General features: G+C 39.3%; 1 protein-coding gene across 1 annotated transcript in view; it reads left to right on the top strand.

The window, feature by feature from the left end:
* Positions 1 to 567: 567 nt before the first annotated feature.
* LOC126428311 (uncharacterized) overlaps positions 568 to 25,520 on the top strand; it is a 60,247-nt gene continuing 35,294 nt past the window's right edge. Inside the window, exons 1-2 of the mRNA XM_050090243.1 lie at positions 568 to 702; positions 18,438 to 18,579. Coding sequence (XP_049946200.1) covers positions 18,453 to 18,579 — 127 coding nt within the window. The 5' untranslated portion in view covers positions 568 to 702; positions 18,438 to 18,452. The remainder of the gene's footprint in view (positions 703 to 18,437; positions 18,580 to 25,520) is intronic.

The following is a 25,520-nucleotide window of genomic DNA, read 5'->3' as shown; positions in this document are numbered from 1 at the left end:
CTGAGTATTAAACATCCCACACCTTTCGTTCAAATCTAGCTTTCATGATTTCTCTGTTGATCCATTTCTTACTGTGTCTTACATTTATGTTTCAGGGGACCTTTGGAAAAGCTGTGTTTATGAGGTGACGTAAGGCTGAGTGAAAGTTTTTCACCTTTCTTCCACGTCATCGCTACGTCAGGTCTTCTGATCTGAGTAACATTCCAAACACTACAGTTTTGGGGAAAAAAATCTATAAATTGCTACTTTTATCCATTTTCGACATTTGCGCGCTGCTAATACGGCTTTACTACAATTAGATAACGTTCAGCTCAGAGCTATGTCTTCATATATAATTATGATAATAAAATAATATTTTTTAAACGAAAAACATAACACCTACGAACAGTTACGAAAACTTTCCTCCAAAATTTGTCCACAAATGATAATGTAAACCATGTATTGGCATTTTTTATTTAACCAGACTACAAAACAGGCAAAATTGCAAGAGAGAATGAATTCATTTATAACATTTATGTGCGAGGCTTTTTAATTTGGTGCCATCGCGTTTATTTTGTTTACGATAGAAGCTTTATCTGTGGTCGTTCCCGTGTGCTGATAGGTCGCTGCTCAGTGGTCGCAGTATGGACTATGGAATATATGGCGGTATATACGTATTAAATGATCAACGCTGACACATTCGCGCTCTACAGTAGTCAGTAGGTAAGTTTCATAATTATGACACATATACCACAGATTTTATTTTCTGGTGAACGAGTATTTGTATTTAGCAGGACTGTGAGTAGTTCGAAAGATTCCTTCGTTGTATCATTTCTGGATGGTGTCAGACCCGAAAAACTAGACTTAGAGGGTTAGTGCCAAATAACGGAAAAATACCTATGGTTTAAGAAGTTTTCTGAAAGAAACTAATAAATCTAGTCTTATAACATACAGATTTTAGCCCCGAAGATACCTCAGATGACAGTCCTACAACTTCACGATATAAAGGAGATGTTATTCCTTGAAATACACATGCATTGGAAAAATTCTGTGTTCTGGACATGCACATTTTATTGAAATTAACCTACGTTACACCTCCTTTATTATGTTCACATTAACTATATACTAAATTTGCATATGATCACCTTCGCTTACGTTTATACGTTGTAGGCCGCAGAGGAACTCACTCGACGTGAAAAGTGAAATGAAATTGTTTCTGCAATGATATGTAATGTTCTGGCCGTATCAATATCACTATAATCCTTCGAATAAATTAAAATTACCTGCTCGAACTTAAGTGGGAGTTTGTATATTATTAACTGGTATTCGCGACTGACCAATAACAAATCTAAATGTTTGTGTTCTGAGAGGGAACCCGTTTATATCTTCAGTAAACGATGTTTTCTAATAACATACTACAGTTCGTTGGGATTCAAAACTACGTTAAGATTTCGATTTGTGCTGGCAGAGTGAAGGGCAGTTTCTGTGTGTTAACTGTTCATATATTAAGACGGAATACAATGCAGTCATACTATTTTAAGACATTGTAAGGCTTTAGGTCTGTATCATACCAAGCTACCAATGTAAGAAAGGAAAGAAATTGGGGAAATAAGCCTCTAAAATTAAGCGGTTAGATTTTGGAAATGAGTCTACTTGCTGTAAATTCTCACCCATAAAGAACTTCAATCTTTTTCATAATAAATTAACCTTATAAAATGCTGTTAATAAAGTTTCTGTACATAAATGTCAGAAATAGCTTGTGAGGCTGGTCTCTCCTTCATAAATGACACCTTTGGTTAAATTGAGGTTACTTTATGTAGACTTGCAAAGAGGTGCTCCTTGTGGATGACAAAAATTTTGAAATGTTATCTCTGTGTATTAGAGGACTGACTTAGTCACAACTACTTCGCCATTCTGGTTTTCTTTGCATTTCTGCCTGTTTGCCTTCTTATTACCACCAGTAAGACTTCAGTTTTCAATTGTGATTTTTTTTCATGGAAGTCAGTCAAGTTCTTGTGTATTGTAAAAGATGTGAAACTGATATTCATTAATGGGTTACATAAAGAAAATGTTGGGATATTTGTTTGCATTATTTCACTTATTAAATGATCATGAATGTTTGGGGAGGGGGGGGGCGGCGGGGAATACTATAGAGAGATAAGCTAATGTAACATTTACGGTTTGAGATACAGCTGAAAGACCTTCATTTTTGGGTTATATAAAAAAATGTTGGGACATTTATTTGCATTATTTCACTAATTAAATGACCACACGTGTTTGGGGGGGGGGGGGGATATTATAGAGAGAAAAGGTAATTTAAGATTTACTGCTAGATATACAGCTGAAACACATTTAGCACATGTTGTCATTATGTTATTAGCTATAATCTGGATATTTTTCAAATTTTTTTCCATATTATTTGATCAGGACATTGATGGCTACTTTAGAACATGTTCAATCATGTGAGGACCATTATCTTAATATCTCTCTCGTGTGTGTGTGTGTGTGTGTGTGTGTGTGTGTGTGTGTGTGTGTGTGTGTGTGTGTGTGTGTGTTTTATATTTAGCTTGTCCGCTCCCTAAAACCCCCAGTTACCTGCGGTTGTCCCGTTTGTTTGATTGTATTTTTGGAAGGAGATGTTACTGTCTTATTTATACGTATTTTCGTGTTTGTTGCCGTGTGTATGTGGTGATATCATAGGCGCCATATTGGAGACGCTTAGAATAGCCATTTCCACCATATTGATGACATCATGGGTAAAAGCAGATGGGTGGAATCTGACACTTGCATATTTGCCTCTTAATCATATATAAAAATGTCTGTTGTCAAGTGAGATACCAGTTTTCATAGGAAGTTCATTTCAGTATGCTTAAAATTAAACACAGCCCACAAAGTATTACACACTGTCAAACTTTTCCTGTAAAGAATAGGAAGAGCTGTCCAGACCCCCAGTAACTGATTTTACGTAAACAAGTTTATTGTATGTATACCTGTATGATTGAATAATGTACTGTTTTTGTCCTATGCTGAGAGTTTTGTATCTTTGTGAAGATCACATTTTCTACTTGCATTGTGATATTTATTTGGTAAATGACACTGCTTGTTGACCAAGCACATACGTGAAAAAATGTACTTGCATTCGTGGCGAGCTGTTTGAATAAATTTGTGCAAGTGTGTCTAGTGTAGATTCTACTCACAAATCTGATGACCTCCATTGGTGCCATAAAGACTTTGGGAAAAAAGACGTTTTTAAATGTTTAATGTAAAAGCTTTGGTGCCAAACATTTAAAGTCTTTTCTTCAACATTTGAGTGCTGCAAGATGTGCCATACTGAAAACTTTTATAAAGACTTTGTTTACACGTGACTGAATTCACAAGAATATGACGTCATAAATCATAAATATCCAAGGTATGCAGCTTTGATTGTTTGCAAACCACAAAGAGTTGTAACTGAACAAACAGCATCTGCTGTCGAATTAGTCTTTTTAGTAGGTTGAGGATGTGGACTGACAGTTTCAGAGCTGATTGTTAGTGTGTAGTAGCAGGAATTTTGAAGGCTTAACTGTCAATTTATTTCAGCATCTTCCTGTTTATGTGCAGTTGAAACTGAATGAACTGAGTCGTGTTAACACTAAGGACAGATGATTTGAAGTGAACCAGTCTAGAGCTTCATTGAATATTGTGGGTGAAGTGTTCTCTAGATTGCAGTTGGTTGCTTTGTCAACCATAATGGTTGTGCTGTCTACAAATAGGGTAAAGTGTGCTTTTTGGCTCACACACAGTGGCAGCTCATTGATAAAGATTAAGAATAGGAACCCTAAAATATATGAAATCTCACTGTGCCCAAGTCAGGACAGGCAGGAGCTATTGCAGAATTATTTGACACTGCCTTCTGCTTGCTGCCCTCTTGACTCGTTCCACGTCCCTGCTGTGCCATATAAGCCATAGTAGAATTTTATTACGGATATTACATTTATTAAGATGGTCCATAATCCTCTTGTACATAAACTTAGCCAGTATTTGAGAATGACTTATTAGCAATGGAATTGGCCAGTTGGAAGCCTCAGCTTTATCACCTCTTTTGAAGAATAGTTCGACAATTACATAATTGAATCAAATAGGAAGAGCACCTTGATTAAAAAAATTCATTAAATATTTGACAAAACTGTAAAAATAAATTAATAGCAGTGCTCTAGTACTTTGATACATTGCCCACACCAGTGCTGTTTTTGTTTTTCATTTGTGTTATCACTTTCCCAACCTCATATGTTGTGATGTGGTGTAGCCCTACTGCATCTGGCTTATTTTGTTCTCCACAGATTTTTGTAGAAAGTTCACAGCATTAACCACAGACCCTCTACTATAAATTTCATGAGCCAGTGTCCAAAAATTGTGATTGAAAATATTGCCAACTATTTCATCATCTACCATGCTGCCATTATGACGCACTTCAGTAGTGCCAGAACTTTACCTGTACTCCTTTTTTACCGTCATCCAAATTGTTTTTGGTTTTTTTATTTGAACTGTTAGTTTCAGATTTAATGTACTTCCTCTTCAGTCCTTTAATCACAGTCCTTAGGATACTACAGTATAACATTTAGAGCTCCCTATCCTATGGTTTATCAGACTTGCTGAGTGAAGTATAAAGAATTTTCTCTGCTGTTTTGATTCCCTTAGTGGGCCACTGTTTCCTACACAGTTGCAAACAGGGTAACACATTCATACGTGGATAGGTTACAGTTATCACTGCCGTTTTCATCCTTTTTATGTGTCCCAATCCAACTCCTCCAAATGCTTGCTAAAGGTTTTCAGACCTTCGCTATTGATTAATCTAAAGAATGAAATGATAAAACTACTCTTGCTATCAGAGCTTGCATCGTGCGTTATCAACAGCTGGCTGTTACAATCAGAAAGAGCATTTAAAATTTGTCTTACACTTGTGTTACCGATTCTGTTATTATGTACAAAATATCTTTGTCACTCTTGTGAAAAAGTCAACTGTCCTCAGATTAAAAGAGCTCGTTACACTCTCAGAATGTATCCCATCATTATTGCAGGTAAGAAAGTTTACATTAAAATCACCAGGCATGTTAATTTCCTTGATTCTTGAGAGCAATGGTTAAGTAATTCTGCCTGCTTGAAAAATATACTCAGATTGACCATTCATTTGATATAAATGCTACTTTGCATATTTCTCCTGGAATATATTACTGTTTCCTTTGAGAGTAACTATCATACTGATCATTTTACATGTTTCTAACTGCCTTTTAAACAACATTTTTCTCTGCAAACTGTTTTAGTGCTGGTGTCTTGCATTTGAAAAATTATAGTGTGTCTTTCAAGAGAATTTAAATTATTTGTCCACTTTATTGTAAGAGTTATGCAGTGCATTCTTCAGTGTACAAAATTGTTCATAATATGCGTAGTAATATATATTGGAGATTTGTCTATTGTACTGGGTGGTTGTAATTAAACTTCCCTATTTAACATGCTATAATGCGGAAACTAATTACCATAAGAGTACCAGACTTGGTGGTGTTAATGTCCAGAGTTTGGGGTGCATGATTTCCATGTGTAACAGTGCAACTGTCCTGAAGCAGCTTGCACCACAGGACACACAACGAGGTGTTGACTTTGCTCTTCTTTCTCGCAAGGGTTGAAGTTGACAAGGGCTAGTCGTGGACCATCGTACGAACAGATGAAGCTCATTTTTCTTTTAACGTATGAGGTGAACACACAGAATTGCGGGTGTGGGGATCTTCACCTCCAGTCACTGTGCCTGAAGTTCCTCTGTATGGTAAATATGTTACCATATGGTGTGGCTTCACAGCTATGTTCATCATTGGCCCATACATTTTTGCAAAGGCTGGCGCTCAAGGGCCAAAGACGTGCAGTGTGGCTGGCCAGCATTACTGCAGTATGCTTCACCAGTGTCCCCACTGCACATCGCTCGTAAAGTTCACCTGCTTCTCTGAAACACATTTGGAAATGATCGAATTATCAGCCAATCGTTTCCAAATGCTTGGCCGGCATGATCACCTGATCTCACTCCTTGCAATTTCTGGTTGTGGGACTACTTGAAAGACAGGATTTACCAAGGAAACATCCACACACTTGCTGATCTGAAGTGCAGCATATCAAGAGAGGTAACCAGCATACCCATGGACATACTTCATTCTGCTGTGGAGAATGCAATCCTGTGCTTGCAAACTCATCTGGACAGTGATGTGCACCATATTGAGGCTCTTCTGTAGCAATAACGGTACCAGTATGTAACGGTTAATGATATTGAGGCTCTTCTGTAGCAATAACGGTACCAGTATGTAACGGTTAATGTACCGTAGCACCACACTAAGTGTTTCAGTTGCATTGATTCTGCATTATTTCTCTTCCCCATGTCCTCGACATTAATGCTGCCAAGTTTGATCGTAATTTATGTGTTAGTTCCTGTGTTATAATGCGTTAAGGGGGGTAGAACGTCAAACGGGCCGACTTGGAGCAGGCGAGGCATCACAGGACATTTTAATTTCCAGTGTCTATACTTTTACAAATAATTTCATAAAACTTTGTCAGCATCACTAGGAAGGATTCGGGATTCACACTCATTGCAGTGGAAGTTCGAAAACATAACGAAGTAATTTTTTTTACATGTCAAATTTCATCATTTTTTCACTTACTTTGCAAAAACAGACATAATGTCTTATGGGATAACAGCAATCAGTGATTTTATAATGACGGATTTTAAGTAACATTTTCACTTACTAATGGCAGCATTTGTTGCTATAGGTACACTTTTCTTCATATGTTAGATTCTTTCTTCGATGAATTTTGCGCAGCATACATACCATACTTACAGGTGTACGAAACTAGAATTTATTTAATTTATGAAAAAACGAATGAACTATTATATTTTAAACTTCATGTTTACAAAAAACACATTGTATAGTTAATTACCTCAATTTTTACCATAGTTTTTAATAGATTTGGAAATTTTTAGAGTTTCATACACCTTTAAGTATGGTTTGTATGGTGTGCAAAATTCATCGAAGAATCTCTTTTACTTCTGAAGAAAAATGTACCTACAGCAACAAATACTGCCATTAGTAAGTGGAAAAAAATGATGAAATTTCACATGTAAAAAAACTCATTGTGTTAAGTTTTTGAACTTCCACTGCTATGAGTGTGAATTGTGAATCCTTCCTGGTCATGCTGACAAAGTTTTATGAATTTATTTGTAAAAGTATAGACAGTGGAAATTAAAATGCCCTGTGGTGCCTCTCCTGCTCAAAGTCGGCCTGTTTGACGTCCTACCCCCCTCCCCCCCCTCCCTCCCTCCCTCCCTCCTTAAATAGGGAAAGTTTAATTAAACCACCCAGTAGACAACATATTTTCTTGATTTACCTTACACAGTTTTAGCTTTTACAGTGAAAAGTGCTCATAATATGAAGCGAACATATACATTGAGTACTGTACAGTTCAATCCAATCTGTTACCACAACCTTTTTCACATTTGTTGGCTTCACCAACTCTCAACCAGTGTTACCTTCAAACCTAACCTAGATCTAGTGGTGTGCTATGTATGTATGTATGTCACGACAACCATGACTTAAATGGGAAAAAGGCACTAGCACACTCCAGCCTTCTTTAGAAAAGAGAAAGTAATGTGTTTATTTCATGCTGTATCTGTTTGGGTGTTCCTGAAGTGTACAGCTTGTTAAGACACTGTCCAGCACAGTGGTGTGCAGTTGGCAACTGGAACCCCCCATAGGAGTCCTGTAGACAACCTCCTGGTGGAAGCTGGTGTCCCACGAGGGAGTGATGGTAAGACGACACCGGCAGTTCTTGGCGACTATGCAGTCACAATGTGTCAGATGCCTTTCCATCGGTGTTATTTCACTGTTTCATAACCAGCAGTTCTGACTGCTTACAAATCACCCAAAATTGATTAGACCAGCTGGGATACGATTGGAGGATCCATGCGAGGACCTCCAACTGGTGCTCTTGTCTGTGTGCACGGAGTTCCCTCTCAACATCCCATGTGGTGAGTACCCAGTCCTCTGTTTAAGATGATCCTCTTCTGTGTCCCCTAAGAAAATTGTTGACTCCACCTTCCTCAGACACCTATTATGTTCAGTTCTCTGCGGTTACCCAAATTCGACATCCATCTACACAAATGGATGAAAAGTTAGTGACAGTTTTGGTTGTGCATTTGCATATGCAAGGTGACATGAGAAGCATTTTCTGCCACATTCATGCAGTGTACACATGGGCTCTGCAGTACAATACAATGAAACTCTCTCCACAAAGGACATTCCGATTTGTAGCGAGTCTGTAAGCATGTCATAACTCAGTGCTACCACAGAAACTTTATGGTCACTAAGGTCCAAGACCAACTAGTTAACCTTCACAGTTCCAGAACTGGACTCTGTGCCAAGTGGGGTATTCTGAGAAATGAACATGCTGACAAATTAGCTAAATAAGCAACCACAGAAGACATGAGCCCACAGTACCGACATATGAATACAGCATCAAATTTTGGAAATCTGGGATATGGGTTGTCAGGCAACCACAACCCTCTACAAGCTGAGAACAAACGAGGTGACCACCAGGGCCTGGTATTCTTCACTGCAAGCCTCTCAGAAATCTACTTCCAGGTACTCCATATCAGTGACCTCAGTAGTCATTAGACATCCTGAGAGAGCAATTTTGGGTGCTCCGCAGAACTCAGGGACTTTGAACGTGGTCAGGTGATTGGGCGTCACTTCTGTCATGTGACTGTACACGAGATTTCCAGGCTCCTAAACATCCGTAGGTCCACTGTCTCCGATATGATAGTGAAACGGAAACGTGAAGGGACACATACAGCACAAAAGTGTACAGGCCGACCTTGTCTGTAGACTGACAGAGACTGCCGACGGTTGAAGGAGGTCATAATGTGTAATAGGCAGACATCTAACCAGACTATCACACAGGAATTCCAAACTGCATAAGGATCCACTGCAAGTACTATGACAGTTAAGGTGAGAAAACTTATGGTCGAGTGGCTGCTCATAATCCACACATCACACCAGTAAATGCCAAACGACGTCTCACTTTGTGTTTGGAGCATAAACATTGGATGATTAAATGGGAAAAACATTGTGTAGAGTGACGAATCACGGTACACAATATGGCAATCTGATGGCAAGGTGTGGGTATGGCGAATGCCCGGTTGTCATCTGCCAGCATGTGTAGTGCCAACAGTAAAATTTGGAGGCGGCGGTGTTACGGCGTGGTCGTGTTTTTCGTGGAGGGGGCTTACACCCCTTGTTGTTTTGCATGACACTATCACAGCACAGCCCTACATTGACGTTTTAAGCATCTCGCTTCCCATTGTTGAAGAGCAATTCGGGGATGACAGTTGCATCTTTCAACACGATCGAGCACCTGTTCGTAATGCACAGCCTGTGGCAGAGTGATTCCACAACAGCAGCATTCCTGTAATGGACTGGCCTGCACAGCGTCCTGACCTGAATCCTACAGAACACCTTCGTGTTGTTTTGGAACGTCGACTTCGTGACATGCCTCACCGACTGACATCAATACCTCTCCTCAGTGCAGCACTCTGTGATGAATGGGCTACCATTCCCCAAGAAATCTTCCAGCAACTGATTGAACATGTGCCTGCAAGAATGGAAAGTGGAAGCTGTCAAAAAGGTGAAGGGTTGGCCAACACCATATTGAATTCCAGCATTACCGATGGAGGATGCCATGACCTCGTAAGGCATTTTCAGCCTGGTGTCCGGATTCTTTTGATCACATAGTGTATCTTAGTAATTCTGACTACAGTGACCCTTGCTACGAGTATCCTTCAATGAACGGCTACAGTTTTTAGCCAGCTGGATTTTGTTTCAGTTTTGACCAACTGACTGAAGCTGCTGTCACAGAGGTCTTCAACAATGATGTCAAGATCACAGTCTCTGTGGCTGCCATTTCTAGATGTTCTGCTTGTTTGCAATACCATTTGGATGAAGATGACTCACACGTTTTCATTGCTTTCTTGCGTGAAAACACTAGCAGCATGTGTATTCTTACTCACCTTAACACACCCACTACACTGAAATTGGTGAGAGAACTTGCATGTAGCCTGTGTGTGTGTGTGTGTGTGTGTGTGTGTGTGTGTGTGTGTGTGTGTGTGTGTGTGCGCGCGCTCGCTGTTAGCCGAAATGGGTATGAAAACATCTGTCCCTATCATTAACTTTGTTTCTAAGAATAGTAATGAAATCTTTGCCTTCTGTGCAGTTGTCGGCCTTCCTCTGTCAGTCACCATTACAAACAAATGCCATGGACTCATGATGTTGCATGCACAGTTACAAAACTGATAACTCGTGTTAATAGCTTTTGTTGTTCCAGCCTTCAATTGGAAGATTTGTCTGATGCAGCTGTCCACAGTCGTGTATTCTGTGCACTCTTTTCCTCTTTGCATAACTATTGCATCTACATTCACTATAGTCTATTCTTGGTCTCTCACTACAATGTGTAGCCCCACACTTTACTCGGTTACCTAATTGACTATACCTTGATACCTCAGGACGTTTGCTATCTACTGATCACTTCTTTTAGTCAAGCAGTGCCTCAATTTTCTTTTCTCTCCAATCCGATTCAGGTCATCTTCTTTAGTTCCATGATCTACCCATCTAATCTTCAATGTTCTTCTGTTGCACCACATTTTAAAATCTTCTGTTCTCATATTTTATGTACTGTTTATTGTCTGTATTTCACTTCTGCATAAGGGTCATTCCATCTCAAATCAACTAACAGTCTGAACCTTGATATCTCAGATTTTGATTTTTTCCCCCCCCAGCTAATGTACCCACTAACACTAGTTTAAATTTGAAATTTTTCTGACCTTTGGTTTTTGAATTTCAAGGGTTTAAAAATAAAAAAAACCCTCCATTTTTGATAAATCGATGATTGTTTTAAAATGATGTAGCTAAAAAACTATACAACCTAGAGAGCTCAAACTTGTACCATGTTTTCCTCTACAAATTCCCTTCAATTTGATATGTAACGTGACTATGCTACCTAAATTTTAAACTATTCCAAAAAACATTTTTTGAAATTTCCAAAATACGTACCCTCGGATTTTTTTTATAAAAATTGTATGTGTTGCCCAGTCTAACTGACTACATGCATGCAAAATTTCAAGATGGGATCTCTATGGGTTCTTGTATAAAATAATATTTTACTACCGCAATACACACTAGTGAGGTGAAAAGCAGACTATTTCTAGGCTGTGAATACTAAGGTAGGCCTATGTAATTCTAACAAACTTAAATTATTACGTTAGCCTTTTTATGCAACACTACCCTCTTATTGTTTGTTAATTCATTAAATGATATTTTAATGCGAGAATAAAATATATAAAAAAATAATAACTTAAGAATCTTAAGATTTTGTACGACATTCACTTTTTATTGTAAAAAACGTGAGATTTTCTTATAGAGTCAAGGCTCTAGTTTTGGCCACTACCCCACTTATGGCCACCTTGATGTAACGGGGAAGCTACACTGCATCCTTTCATCATATATTACAAATGGGAGGGAAAGCTAAAACACGTACAGTATGTCTTCATATCTGATTGCCTGAAACATAATGCAGTCGCTTTCTATGTATTCCAGAAAAAACTGCTAGAAATCATAAACCAAAACTTGCCTTTTGCACTTAAAAAGATTACTTACTTTTCTGATGGCAGCACTGCACAATAAAAATAAGAAAAACTCCCTTAATATGTGTGCATAAAACTGATTTTGAAGTTGAGGCAGAGTGGGAGTTGTTTGCAACATCCCATGGCAAGAGCGCATGCGATGGCCTTGGTGGAACTGTTAAGCGGCTAGGTGCTAAAGCCAGCTTACAAAGGCGATATGACCAACAAATCTTAACACCCAAATCACTTTATGTATTTGCCATGGAAAACAAAAAAACTTTGACTTTGAATATTGCACAACAGAGGACTATGAACTGACCAAAGAATACTTACTTCCTCGGTTTAGTGACTCAAAAACGAGTGTGGGAACACAAAAGTTTCACTCATATAAACCCTGCACAGAGAGTCAAATTACTGTCAAGCCGTATCATTTTAGTCTGGACGAGTCTCTTTAATATGTGACAACACTGAACCTAATAACACCGTCACATATGGAAAATATTACTGCTGGTTTTGTGACAGTAGCATATGACGACTCTTGGTGGCTAGGATGCATTGAAGAAAAATACAATGACATGTACCGAATAAATTTTTTACGCCCAAAGGGTCCAGCCCAGTCCTTTTATGATCCACAATCAAGATATATATTTGATGTCCCAGGAAATACTCTTTTACAAACAGCGAATCCAACAACAGCTACAGGAAGTACCTACACTTTAAGTGCTAAAGAAATGAAGTTGTCTTCTCTTGCTTTGGAAAAATATCTTAAAATATCATAAAAGAAGCACGTTTAAATTATGTTACACCTATCCTCACTAAACACTAAGTTGTATGGATACCATGTGTATTAACTTTGTAAACACCAATTGGTATTAGAAATAGTTATATCCATGCAGATATCAATAAGTTAATCTTTTTCCCAAGTGAAATTACTTATGTGCCAATTTCTAATGTAAGGAACTTGTTGTAAATGATTACAAATAACGCTGGAAAACCAAGAAAAAGATAATCTCTGCCCATTTACAACTAAGGATGAAAGTGAGTGGCTTTATTCAAAATTTTAACTTGTAGCACATATATTACCAATTAAAATGCGTTCACTCCCTTCTAATGCAAAGTTAAGAGAGTCATGAACATTAAATTTAAACAACACTATATAATTTAATTAATTAACAAACAATAAGAGGGTAATGTTGCATAAAAAGGCTAACATAATAATTTAAGTTTGTTAGAATTACATAGGCCTACCTTACTATTCATAGTCCAGAAATAGTCTGCTTTTCACCTCACTAGTGTGTATTGAGTTAGTAAAATATTATTTTATACAAGAACCCATAGAGATCCCATCTTGAAATTTTGCATGCATGTAGTCAGTTAGACTGGACAACACATATAATTTTTATAAAGAAATCCAACAGTACGTATTTTGGAAATTTCAAAACATGTTTTTTTGGAATAGTTTAAAATTTTCAGATTTAGGTAGCATAGTCATGTTACATATCACATTGAAGGGAATTTTTAGAGGAAAACAATGGTGCAAGTTTGAGCTCTCTGGGTTGTATAGAATTTGATCTACAGCATTTTAAAACAATCATAGATTGATCAAAAACAGAGGGTTTTTTATTTTTAAGCCCTTGAAACTCCAAAACCAAAGATCAGAAAAATTTGAAATCTCAAATTTAAACTAATGTTAGTGGGTGCATTACCTGAAGAAAAAAAAAAAAATCATCCAAATGTGAGAGGTCATGGTCCAAATCATGTAGTACAATTGGTTGGTTTGACATGGAATGACTCATAAGGTTACACTCCAGACAACTGCTTTAGGACAACACTTCCTAACAGTTCATTTATTATTATTATTATTATTATTTGTGAATAAGTGGATTAGATTACTTAGATGTGGGCATTTCCCGTTATCTGTGCCTGTGTTTCTTTCATTCTCTCCTGTGTGCCTGCTTTCTCACTTCAGAGCATGTTATTCCAGTCTTCTTCTTTGGTTTTTTCATGTGCTCAACTTGCCATTTGTAAAATTTGGCCCTGAAGATTTGGCATTTGTGAATATTTTCTGGAGTAATTCCTGCCAATTTCAGGTCAGTTTTGATCTCGGCAACCCATTTTATTGTGTCTGTTTTGGCTTTGCTCATGTTCTCATAAAAGCAGACAATTTGTTTTGCAAGTTTGTCTGGGTTCATTACTCTAGTGTGTCTATAGAATTTTAACCTGTCTTTCCTAATTTCATTGTGGGTATTTGTATATTGTTGGATTTTCTTATTGCTTCTGACTTGGTATTGTTCATGCCCAAGTTTTGGGCATAGAATTTTTCTTGCGATTTTGCGTTCCTTTTTCTCAGTGTTTTGATTGCTTTGTTTTCTCATTCCAAATTAGTGTTTCTAATCGAAAGAGGCATTGTGGTTTAATTACCATATTGTAATGTCTTAGTTTTGTGTGCTTGGAGAATTATTTCTTGTTGTAGATATTTTGGGTGAGTCGATGTGCAGTTCCATCTGTCAGCATCTAATTTTGTTTACTTTTGTTTTGATTCCATTTTCCTGAATGGTTTCACCAAGGTACTTAAATCGTGGAACTCATTTAATTTTTCCATATTTTGTCTCTGTGAATTATGGGACTTGTTTTCTCAAAATATATCCGGTGACTGACTTTTTGTGCAGTTTCTTTCTGCATCAAGAACTTCTTCTACACTACACCTACATACATACTCTGCAAGCCACTATATGGCCCTTGGCGGAGGGTACGTTGTACCAATACTAGTCATTCCTTTTCTCTTTCACATGCAAGTAGAACAAAGGAAAGCAACTCTCTCTATGCCTCCATATGAGTCCCAATTTCTCTCATCTTATCTTCATGGTCCTTTCGCAAAATGTATGTTGACGGCAGTAGAATCATTTTGCAGTCAACTGCAAATGCCAGTTCTCTAAATTTTCTCAATAGTGTTCCTCAAAAAGAAAGTAGCCTTCCCTCCAGGATTTCCTATTTCAATTCCCCAAGCATCTTCGTAATATGCAGTCTTCTTTACACATGAACAACACTTACCTAAAATTGTCCCCCTAAACGGAATCTGACAATTCGGCTTCCCTACTACAATCTTTACGTGCTCATTCTATTTCATATCATTTTGCAATATTATGCTTAGATATTTGAACAACGTAACTGTCTCAAGCCTCACACTTCTAATGTTGTATTCGAACATTATGGACTTTTTTCCTACTAATCTGCATAAACTTACATTTTTCTCTTTTTAGAGCTAGTTGCCATTCACCACATCAACTAGAAATATTGTCCAACTCATTTTGTATCCTCCTACAGTTATCTGTGACGACACCTTCCTGTATGCACATGACATAATAATCCTCATAGAAGTTCTGACAGCTATATCCTTAGAGATAAACGGATTTTACTCACAACATATACCAGCAACACAAGGACCAAGAGGACAGCTGAAATGAGGAATTTCCTGCTTCCTCAAGCCAAAAATGGGGAAAATTACTAAGCACACACCAGGATCAAGACGTACTTGTGATGAATTTCGAAAACCTCTCCGTAATAGCCTTGTACGTAGAACCACTAACGCCAATAGAAGACATAATAGCAGCCATTATGACTGCCTTAAGACACATGATGCCAGGACAAAACATCATTGTAGCTGGAGATCTCAACTGCAGATTAGACGTCATTAGTCATAGAACAAACGAGCTGTTAGACATGATGACAAGGAAGGAATCACCCTGGTCAACAAGGCAGATGAACAAACATACTTTACACACTCGGGATGTAGCTCAATGGGCTTAATATTCTTCAAAGGATCCAACATGAGACTAAATAATTATTAAGGCAGATGAACAAACATACTTCGCACACTCAGGATGTAGCTCAATGGGCTTAATATTCTTCAAAGGATCCAACATGACACTAAATAATTATTAAGTATGTTGCTCAGCAGATGAAACACCTCTAAAGAAGCACTGCCCAGTCATGGCCAACTTTTGCTTCCCAAATGTGAAGAGCACAGTAAAAGCCACAGCACTCAAAGCCTCATGGCAACTAAATAGCCATGTTCTTAGTCAGTAGACAGAAGAATGGAAAGAATTTGAGAACCACTTAAAGGGTAACGACATTGAATCGGCTGCCATAACCCTGGCAAAAACAATTCAGTCTGCCCTAATGTGCAATCCCAAAAGGAGAGTGCAGAAATGGTTTGATGAAGAATCTTATGGGAAAAAAAAGATCACCCTCCAGGCACTACATACTGCAAAATCCAGCCAGAGCCTAGAGGATGTAAGATCCTACAGCCAAATCAGAAAAGTATACAAAAATCTTCTGGAAAAAAAATGAAAGGAATGCATGGAACAGGAAACAATCAATATGGTGGAGGAAGCCATAAAGGACCCATACTTAGCATCGAGACTATGTAAAGCTCAGAGCTGTGGACAAATAGATGCAGCTGGGGAAGAACATTTTAGCGATATTCTCAACATAGATAAAACCAGCACCGCATGTGAAACAGTCAATATGGAGACAGACCTAATGGAAACTAACCCCTTCACCATGGAAGAGGTACATGAGATTGTTATCTCTAAAACACAAGAAGGCTCCAGGCCCTGACAATATGTAATGAACATATCAAAAGTTCAACTAGCCTACTGCTCCAACCAATAATAGATATATGAAACTTATGTCTACAAGAGGGCAACATACCAGAAATATGGTGGACGTCGACAATTAAGATGCTATTTAAGGGGAAAGGCAACCAAATGGATCCGAACTCCTACAGGGGAATTGCCCTGGAAAAATGCACATTGAAGAGACTAACAAGCATTAGCACAAAAGTGAGTTTTTGAAGAAGTAAACCAGAAGGTCCCAGAAGAACAATTCAGATTCCGGAAAGGCAGGAGCACACTACAAACTATTAGCAACCTAAAAGACAACATAGAGGAGGCATTAAGACATCGCGAAGGAAAATTTCGTGCAGTCTTATACCAAGGCCTTCAATAAACTAAACAGACACATAGTAATGTCAAAACAAGAATTAGTAACAGAGAAAGATAAACTTAGTGTTGATCCATAACATGCTGTTCACCAACTTCATTCAGATCACAGGCGACGTAAGCACATCGAAAACAATAACACAAACCAACGGTGTGTTGCAAGGGGACCCACCAAGCCTTTTACTTTTCAGTAGTGCCACATACAGTGTTGTACAGATGATAAGACAAGAAACGCAGGACATCAAAATCTACATATATGCGGACGACGTGGTCATCGGATCAAACTCCAGACTCAACCTGCTAAGAGCAACCAACCAACTCAAGACGTGGGCACAGGAGATCAAAATGGAAATTGACACTGGAAAAACTGTAAAGATGACATTCCGCAACGGAGGTCGAGAAGCTGTGGAGGACAGAATATTTCTTTGGATGGAACCTCTTATGACAGTCAATAGCTTCAAATATCTGGGACTGAATCTGCAAACCACTGCCAGGACATTCTGAACACATGTAAAATCTCTAGCAGCAGCTGTCACAAAAGCCATGTTTCACATCAAGGCAATATCCAGATTGTCACTGAAAACAGCCATGGCCTTGTTCACTGCAAAAATAGTTCCCATCACAACCAAGACCTAAGGACTCTGGAAGCAGTTAAGTCACGCTTCTTGAGAGCCGCCCTAGGTGTTTAAACACACACAAAGTCGATGCTAGTGTACGAACTCGCCAGGGAACCCTTTTTCATGGAGGAACTGCGTATGAGGCTCCCATCCACTGACAACTCGAATAAACTCCTACATGAAAGAGGAGAAGAAAAGGGAAATTTGCCTGGACTTTTATACAACAGAAGCCATGATAAACATATCCTGGACCAACACAAATCAAGAACTCCTCATCTGGTGAACTCAATAGCAGTGCGGGGCAAATCATGGGCCTTCAACATTTGGAGGTACCCCATCACCAGAGGCCTGGGGCAGACCGCACACCACCACGCCCCTTCCCATCTCCCTAGCCCAGCACTGCCTTGGCTCCATTAGACAGACTCAGTACTAACTGTAATGCACTGGTTTGCTGCATTTCATTTTCTTCTTTGAGCCTTGCTTCAGCCTGGATTAGAATGATGGCCGAGTATGACACTGAAAGGAGGTGAACACTTTGCATTGGTGCAATTTGCATTATCCATAATAATACTGTATGGACCGTGATATCACAGAGTAGCTTGTTACTAGTATGTCACAGATTAGTGGTTATAAGAGCCATGAGCAATTTTTTGCATGAATCCAAATTGTGAATTCCCTGAAAGCTAATTGCCACAGCAGTGAAGTTAACAAACTTGAAATTTAGTTAATGAATGATGACTCATACATACTATTCTGCATATGTTTTGGTTTGATCAATTTTGTTCTGGATCTTTTGAAGATAATAAGAAACTGGTCAATAAACTTGCCATTTAGCCAGTTTAGGGGCCAGAAAAAAAAATAATTTCGTAGAATGTTTATATGTTTCTAATATTTTGCGATAACTTGCCTAAATTAGAAACAATTTTGGACTGCAAATACAGTTAACTGCATCTAAAGTGTGCAGTACTTCATATATCAAAACATTTGTTTGTCAACATTGATATATATTTGTCATGCATTTTACATAGTACCATGTATAGCAATAATTTATTTCTAACACAATGTTGGCATATAATTTGAAGCAGAAATACTGATATTGCCATCTGTTTGTCACCTCTTATGTGTAAAATTTCCTCTTGTATTTTATAACAGCTGCACTGTCTCAATATGGCTACAAGTGAAGTGAATGGAACTACAGATTGCTCCGAAAAGTGCCAGAGCCTCATTGCTCGTTCTTTTGAAATACATGAACAGTTTTTAGAAAAAGAGGCCAATTTGTTGAAGAAGCTCAAAGGTATTTATTAACTAGTTTATTCTTTTGTGAAGTGAAAGCTTTGAATATTGTTGTTTTCAAAAAAATTTCTAATTCACACCACGAAACGTAATATAAACTAATGAAATTCTAAGAGTTTATCAGCAAAGGAACAACATTATGTTGAGCCACTATTTCCAGTAGTTTCCTACGTGCTGTGTTTGGAGGGAAGTTCCAGGTTCCTGTACCAATCAGTATTTCACAGACTCTGGACTCCACGCAAAAGTATGCATCTGGAAGAGTGCTGTCCAGCTTTAAGGATTTAGGTTTTTTCATAGTTTCCCTAAATTGCTTTAGGAAAATGCTTGGATTGTTTTTTTTTTTTTAAAGGATGCAACCTATTTGCTTCCCTGATACGTGGTTATGCTCTGCCTCTAATCACATCAGCAACAGTGTGTACACCCTAATATTTCTCCATATCTGTGCATCTAGTATTGAGGTTGGAATGTTGCCCCAAATTTGCACTTAGCCACAAATACCATATAGTAACAGTGTGGATCAGTGGGAATGTAGTTACGGTGACTGCCATTACAGTGTCATCCCATGCAAAGTGAAGGTTTAATTATGTCTGTAACACTTCCTGACCCTTTGTTTGGTGGCAAATCAGCACAGCTCATATCATCAAACCTTTGCTGTATGTTGTTTATGTTCAGACCTATCTGTCCCATGTTCACTCTAACACTTCATTGTAAATTGTACAGATGTTACATCAGTAACCATGGAATGACCTTTCACCATACTTGTAGGGTGGTGAAGGAGGCTTAGGCCTTTAGTATATCTTTTTCTGCTGCAGCCGAGATTGCCAAAAGAAACCTTTCCCGTGCTTTGTTGGATGTGCTCTGTTTCTTTGTCCTCCTTGCATAAATATAAAATGACTCAATGGATTAATGAGTAATGTATTCCACTCCATCATATTTTGAGACTTGGAGTTTATTTTAGCTTTCTGCTACAAAAGCTGTTTTAAAAGCCAAAAATTGAATTTATGTGAATACTAAGGTGAAATAATAAAAACCTTCAGTCAGACCTCTTTACCTAATATACTTGAATACTATAGTAGCAATTATTTTTGTTTATGCAATTTTTTCATATGATGACATGATGGAGACCGTGGCTGTTTTTTTGAAGACAACTGTTGATGGTGTTAGGACAGCAACCAGCCACAAATTTACTTTCAGTTCCTTTATTCAAAGGGCACTGTTGCCGGTTTCGAATCGTTGTGATTTGTCCTCAGATGGTTTACACACTTTCTTTATGACATGTGTGTTTTTTACAGATTAATTTTCCTAAAATATAAATAATACATAATTATAAACATGCCACACACAGATGGTTGCGTTACAGATTTTTGTTGCATGTGACTTAAATGAAATGTCGGTTTGGAGTATTTGTTTCCATAACATTCATCCAACAGATGTAAATGCATTCTCACTGCATTCTTGTTGTTGCACACGTAAATTGTTCTCACTAAACACTTTCGATTTGTCACTGAGTGACTGGTGAGTAGCTGCTGCACTGTGTCGAGTGGTACTGAGATCTGCTGCGTCCGTAACTGAAACATGTGCGTTAGCTGTGTTGCATTTAACGCTTGCAGTGTGGAGCCTGAGCAGGGGGCGGGACAGGATTTGTGGGCATGTTGGAAGATACAAATCTGAAAAATATACAAGGCAAGCAATCTAAATAATGACAAAATCAAAGGTATATACTGCAACTCCCACCTGAAAACACTGATTAGCAAAATTGACAGGAAACTGTTAAAGCAATGAAGTGAAGTGCTCCTGCAAAGTAAAGGCAGAGAATTAAGGAGCCAGCACAATATAAATGAAATTCTGTGGCCGTCGGGCAGTGGGTTCGGATGAGACTTGTCGCCAGTTGTTGGGTCCTGCCCACTCGTCTCGTATAGGGTGTCTAAGGGATGCTGCGTTCTCGGAATGGTATACAGCAATGCAAGCAAATAACATTAGTAGTTTTATTTCTATAAATCAGATCTACAATACTTAACTTTAACGTACGAAGGTGTCGCAAGCGATGGGTGACGTGCGACATAAATCAGAGTCCTGGCTATACACAATGTTCAAACAAGCAATGGATATGGATCACTACAATCTGATATCATAGCACTCTCTGCTAGGCTGTGTTAATGCTGTCCACTAATGTCCGGCTGAGGCTTCTATCAGCGACACTTACATTCACTTTTTGCTGGTGTTGCTCATGTCGTGGTGCGGTCCTAATCAGTGCACCATTGACCGATGTCATTTCACTGCCTTCTCCAGTCTTGTATTCTTTGTCTTCATTCCAGTGCTTGTGGTTATGCCAGAACAGTTCTGGACTCTTTCCAGTGTGTCAACCACTGCCTGGGAACTACACTAGTATAAATAGCTCGTGCCTTGCCTGACCCATGCCAAAAATGCTACTTTTCTAAATGTTTTCCCATCTGGAGCTCCCACTTCCGTTCTTTCATTTCTGGCCGAGCTGTACATACACGATAAATTTGGATGAAATTGGTGATGACGAGTAGGCGTGGTGATCCCCTTGTGAATGGACCATCTTACAGGCAGAGAATAGCCAAATTGTAGGGTTTATCCCGTGACTATTGGTTCTAGTGCACTAAATGTAAACAGTCTTACACAACTTCCCTTCTCAAAGAAATGGTTACTATACATTCACCAGATGGAAGACTTCGTAATGACCACCTCGAGCACGAGGATCCCCCGTTAGACTTACCTCCCCATCATTAGGGCTTTTGAACAGTCTGTATAGTCATCAGCAGCATTACACGACACTTTGCAAGTGCACGAGTTGGGAGACTTATCGCCCTTTGAGCTCACCTACACTACAGGAATTCTCAGGACACGAGCATAGCTACAGCAACAATACTACCAAAGTGAAAGGACAATTTTTTGGCTTACATTCAGGATCATTCCACTGTTTTCATGTCAAACATCTTGCTGGTAAGCATTTAAGTAACCACAAACATCCTTGATTTGAACCTTTTTAACACTTTGGACTCTGAAGTACATGACTCCACCAAGAGCATTCAGCCGCTGGAGGCTAGCTCGTACTTTAGCAATTTCGTTCTGAGTACAATTCAGTCATGTGACCATCCTGCCAACAGCCGCTTCACGTTTCTTCAAAGTGTGGAATGTTCCATTCGTTCTCTGGGATGAGCTATAGTCAGAACTACAGTGCATCTAACAGAAAGGTTGTGGTGTCACCGCCAGACACCACACTTGCTAGGTGGTAGCCTTTAAATCGGCCGCAGTCCATTAGTATACGTCGGACCCGCGTGTCACCACTGTCAGTGATTGCAGACCGAGCGCCGCTACACGGCAGGTCTAGAGAGACGTTCTAGCACTCGCCCCAGTTGTACAGCCAACTTTGCTAGTGATGCTACGTTGAAATACGCTCTCATTTGCTGAGACGATAGTTAGCTTAGCCTTCAGCTACGTCATTTGCTACGACCTAGCAAGGCGCCATTATCAATAGATATTTAACTTGTGATGCCTGTACCGTCAGACCGATGTACACCACTTATGGATTAAAGTTAAGTATTATATCAACTACGTACTTTATTTGCTACTATTAATTCCCTTAACTGTTCCAGACCTCGCGCCAGCCTGCATGAGCTTAAGCACGTGCCTTTCGGCTTTCTCTTATAGTGACTTGGCTGTCTTGCCAAGTCACAACAAAGGTAGTCTCAATGCAGTCCCCAGCAGTGGGAGTGTCATTGTGGAAAAGCCAATTTACAGTCAATGCACAATCCGCCACAAACACCTGTCCAATTCCACAAGTGGATGACATTATGGCACGACTTGCAGGAGGCAAGACTTATTAGCAGGATGCTTTCTTTCGGCTCCCTCTGGATGAAGCATTATAAAGCATTCTGCTCATTGACATTCCTTTTGGACTATTCCACTATAACAGGCTTGCTTTTGGTGTTGCCAGTGCTCTTACTATTTTTCAGTGGTACTTGGAACAGTTGATGTCCAGTGTACCCGGCATAGCAAACTACCTGGATGAATTCTAGTCATTACAGGAGTTGCAGCCAACCTTGATGTCCTTTAACAAGTGTAACATTTTTTGCCCCTCAGGTGTCGTATGTTGATCATGTTCTCAATGCTTAAGGAATACAATCCACACCATACTACATTTAAGCAGTCCAGTAACTTTCAGGACATTAAGTAATTACAATTTGTGCTTGGCCAACTTAATTATTATTACAAGTTCGTCCCACATACCATGGTCATATCAGAACCACTCCATCAGTTGTTACGTAAAAACATAAAATTGTGGTCTTTGATCCAGCAAAACCTTTAATTGTAGCAACTGATGGTTCTGACTATGGCTTTGGTGCGGTGTTATCTCGTATAATATATGGTGTGGAACATCCTATTGCATTCACATCCAAAACTCTAACATAGGCACAATGCAACTACAGCCAAATAGAAAAGGAGGCCGTGGTTGCTGTGTTTCTGTGTTTGCGCTCAAGAATTCCACAATTACGGCTGATGTTTCACTTTATTGACTGAACATAAACGTCTTTTACCATTACTGAAAGCAGACTCCAATATTCCTACCACACAAGCATGTCTCCTCTGGAGGTGGGCATTGTTTTTCTTAGCTACTCGTATGACATCAGATATCACTCGACAGCTCAGCATGCTGACACTGACATTCTCTCCACATTGCCAAATGGACATGACACACTTTTTGATTTGAAACCAGAGGTCTGTTGCCAGATGGACAAAGAAGCTGAAGGAGGTGTAGCCACCCTTCCTTAAGGTGCAAAGTTCATTGCCCATCACTCACTGGAGGACCCAGTTATCTATCTTCACCAGTGGGGCCCTGGCAGTGGTCACCCATTTATTAGGACAGAATGTGGTGGAAATATGACTAAACAATGGCTCTGTGTGTCAGAAGCGTCTGGTACACTGTGGATGGCTAACAGATGGGAAAGAATTGGATCATCCAGAAGTCTAAGCATTCTGGCACAGGTGCCACAACTTATCTATCCTAATTAGAGCCTTCTTGCTGCAGGGGGAAAGTGGTCAAACCTGCACTGTGATTCAGTTTGCCTTGTGGCACAGTATACCATCCCTGAACATCAGAGACACTGGGGAATAGTGCTCGTGAAGAGGCTGGCCCCTCAATATGAGTATTGGCGACAGATTGATGCAGATATTGCCAACACGGCGGTGGTATGTGAGACCTGCCAAAGAAAATGGGCAACACTTTTTCACAGGTAATTCCCTTGGCTAGATGCTTCGTGCCCCAATCTCGACTCCATTTAGACTTTGCAGGCCTTCCTAGGCTAATTGTGGTGGTTGTGGTTGGCACAGTAACCGGATTGTACTACTTCAACATCCTCGGCACATGCTCTCCAGACTCTGGTACGGATCTTCTCCACAGGACGACTCCCAGAAACCGTGGCTACTGTCAAAAGGCATCAATTCACATCTTCTGAATTTACCACTTTTTGTGCTTCTGACAACATTGCCGTAGTGTGCAAAGTGCCTTTCATTCCACATCCACTGGATTAGCAGAACATTTCGTATGTGCATTCGAGTCACAGTTATCAAAGCTGCATCCCCTTCATGATTTAGATGAAGCCCTCACTTTGTTTTTGGTATCGTATTGCGCCACAGGTCAGTACGGCATCAGGCCCCCCCCCCCCCAAAAAAGCTCCACGGATGATTGTATCGGTCCAAACTCTCCGACCGTCAACATACAGGACCTCCGTTTCTCCATTCGTGGTCTCAATTCCAACTTTATTCTGTCAAAGATGATGTATGGGTATTGGTTTTCTCCAAAAATCTTCACCAGTGGGGCCCTAGCAGTGGTCACCCATTTATAAGGACAGAATGTGGCGGAAATATGACTAAACAATAGCTCTGTATGTCACAAGCATGTCAACCAGGTGTGCTCACAGAAGACAGTGACACCTCCTAGCGTTGGATTGTTACGCCCTTTGGTTCCAGAGTTGGACAACAGCATTTCTCAGATAATAATGCCCCTATTGCCATGTGTAATGGCTTAAGGTGTATGTGTACGTGCAGTGTGCAAAGTTTGCCCTCATCTAGTCTATAAGGTAGTTTCTCACTGTCGTCGCCATAAATCCATTGTATCGCATAATGGACCAACCCTGGTCTGGAAATATTTTTACGAAGTGACGTAGCAGTAATAGACAGTGTTTCATTTGCTTTGAAAGATTAAAGATTTGTATACCATTTCTCTGAGACAGTAGAAGAGGAAGGAAATTAAAAACTTAACAACAACTCATTCATAGTATACAATAAAAATAGAAAACAGCTGTCTGTGATCTGCTTGTAGCCCATGAAAAGGGACAAATTAACATGAAAAAAAAGTTCTGCAACCCCAGTTTTCACCCTTTAGCACTGACTATTCACAATGCCCAGCGCACGATCCTCAATTACATAATTCTTGAGGAGGATTTCAAAAATTAGAATCAGTATGAGAATACTGGTGATTTTTTTTGTAGTATTCAACCACTTACCACTCTCTGAGAAAATACTGAATGACAGACGGACTCGGTTTTCTTTTATTTGTTTATTTAATTTAATATTTTGATCATATGTACCTTGAAACTGAGGGAATGAGAAGTTTCCAGGCTTCCTTAGAGTTCAGTGTTTATTACAGAAAATTACAGGGATAAAAAAACTGAAAATAGGTTATTTCAGAAACAGGTTATTTTGAGGACTTGTAACAGTCAGGTTAAACTGGTTGTTTCAGCGATAACCACAATTGCTAGGAGTTGCGTCACAATGGATACGTATAGCACTGACTAGCAGTACCAATTGCATTGCTGTTTCCAGCATCTAAGTTTGCCCGAATGCCTTCCTGTGCCCCTAGCTAAGCCACAGCTTGTTCTGCTAACACAAAGGGATGGTGGCATTGTTTGTGTTAGA

Source organism: Schistocerca serialis, chromosome 12 (genome assembly GCF_023864345.2).
Source record: "Schistocerca serialis cubense isolate TAMUIC-IGC-003099 chromosome 12, iqSchSeri2.2, whole genome shotgun sequence".
NCBI lineage: Eukaryota > Metazoa > Arthropoda > Insecta > Orthoptera > Acrididae > Schistocerca > Schistocerca serialis.
This window is presented reverse-complemented; position numbering and strand designations above follow the sequence as displayed.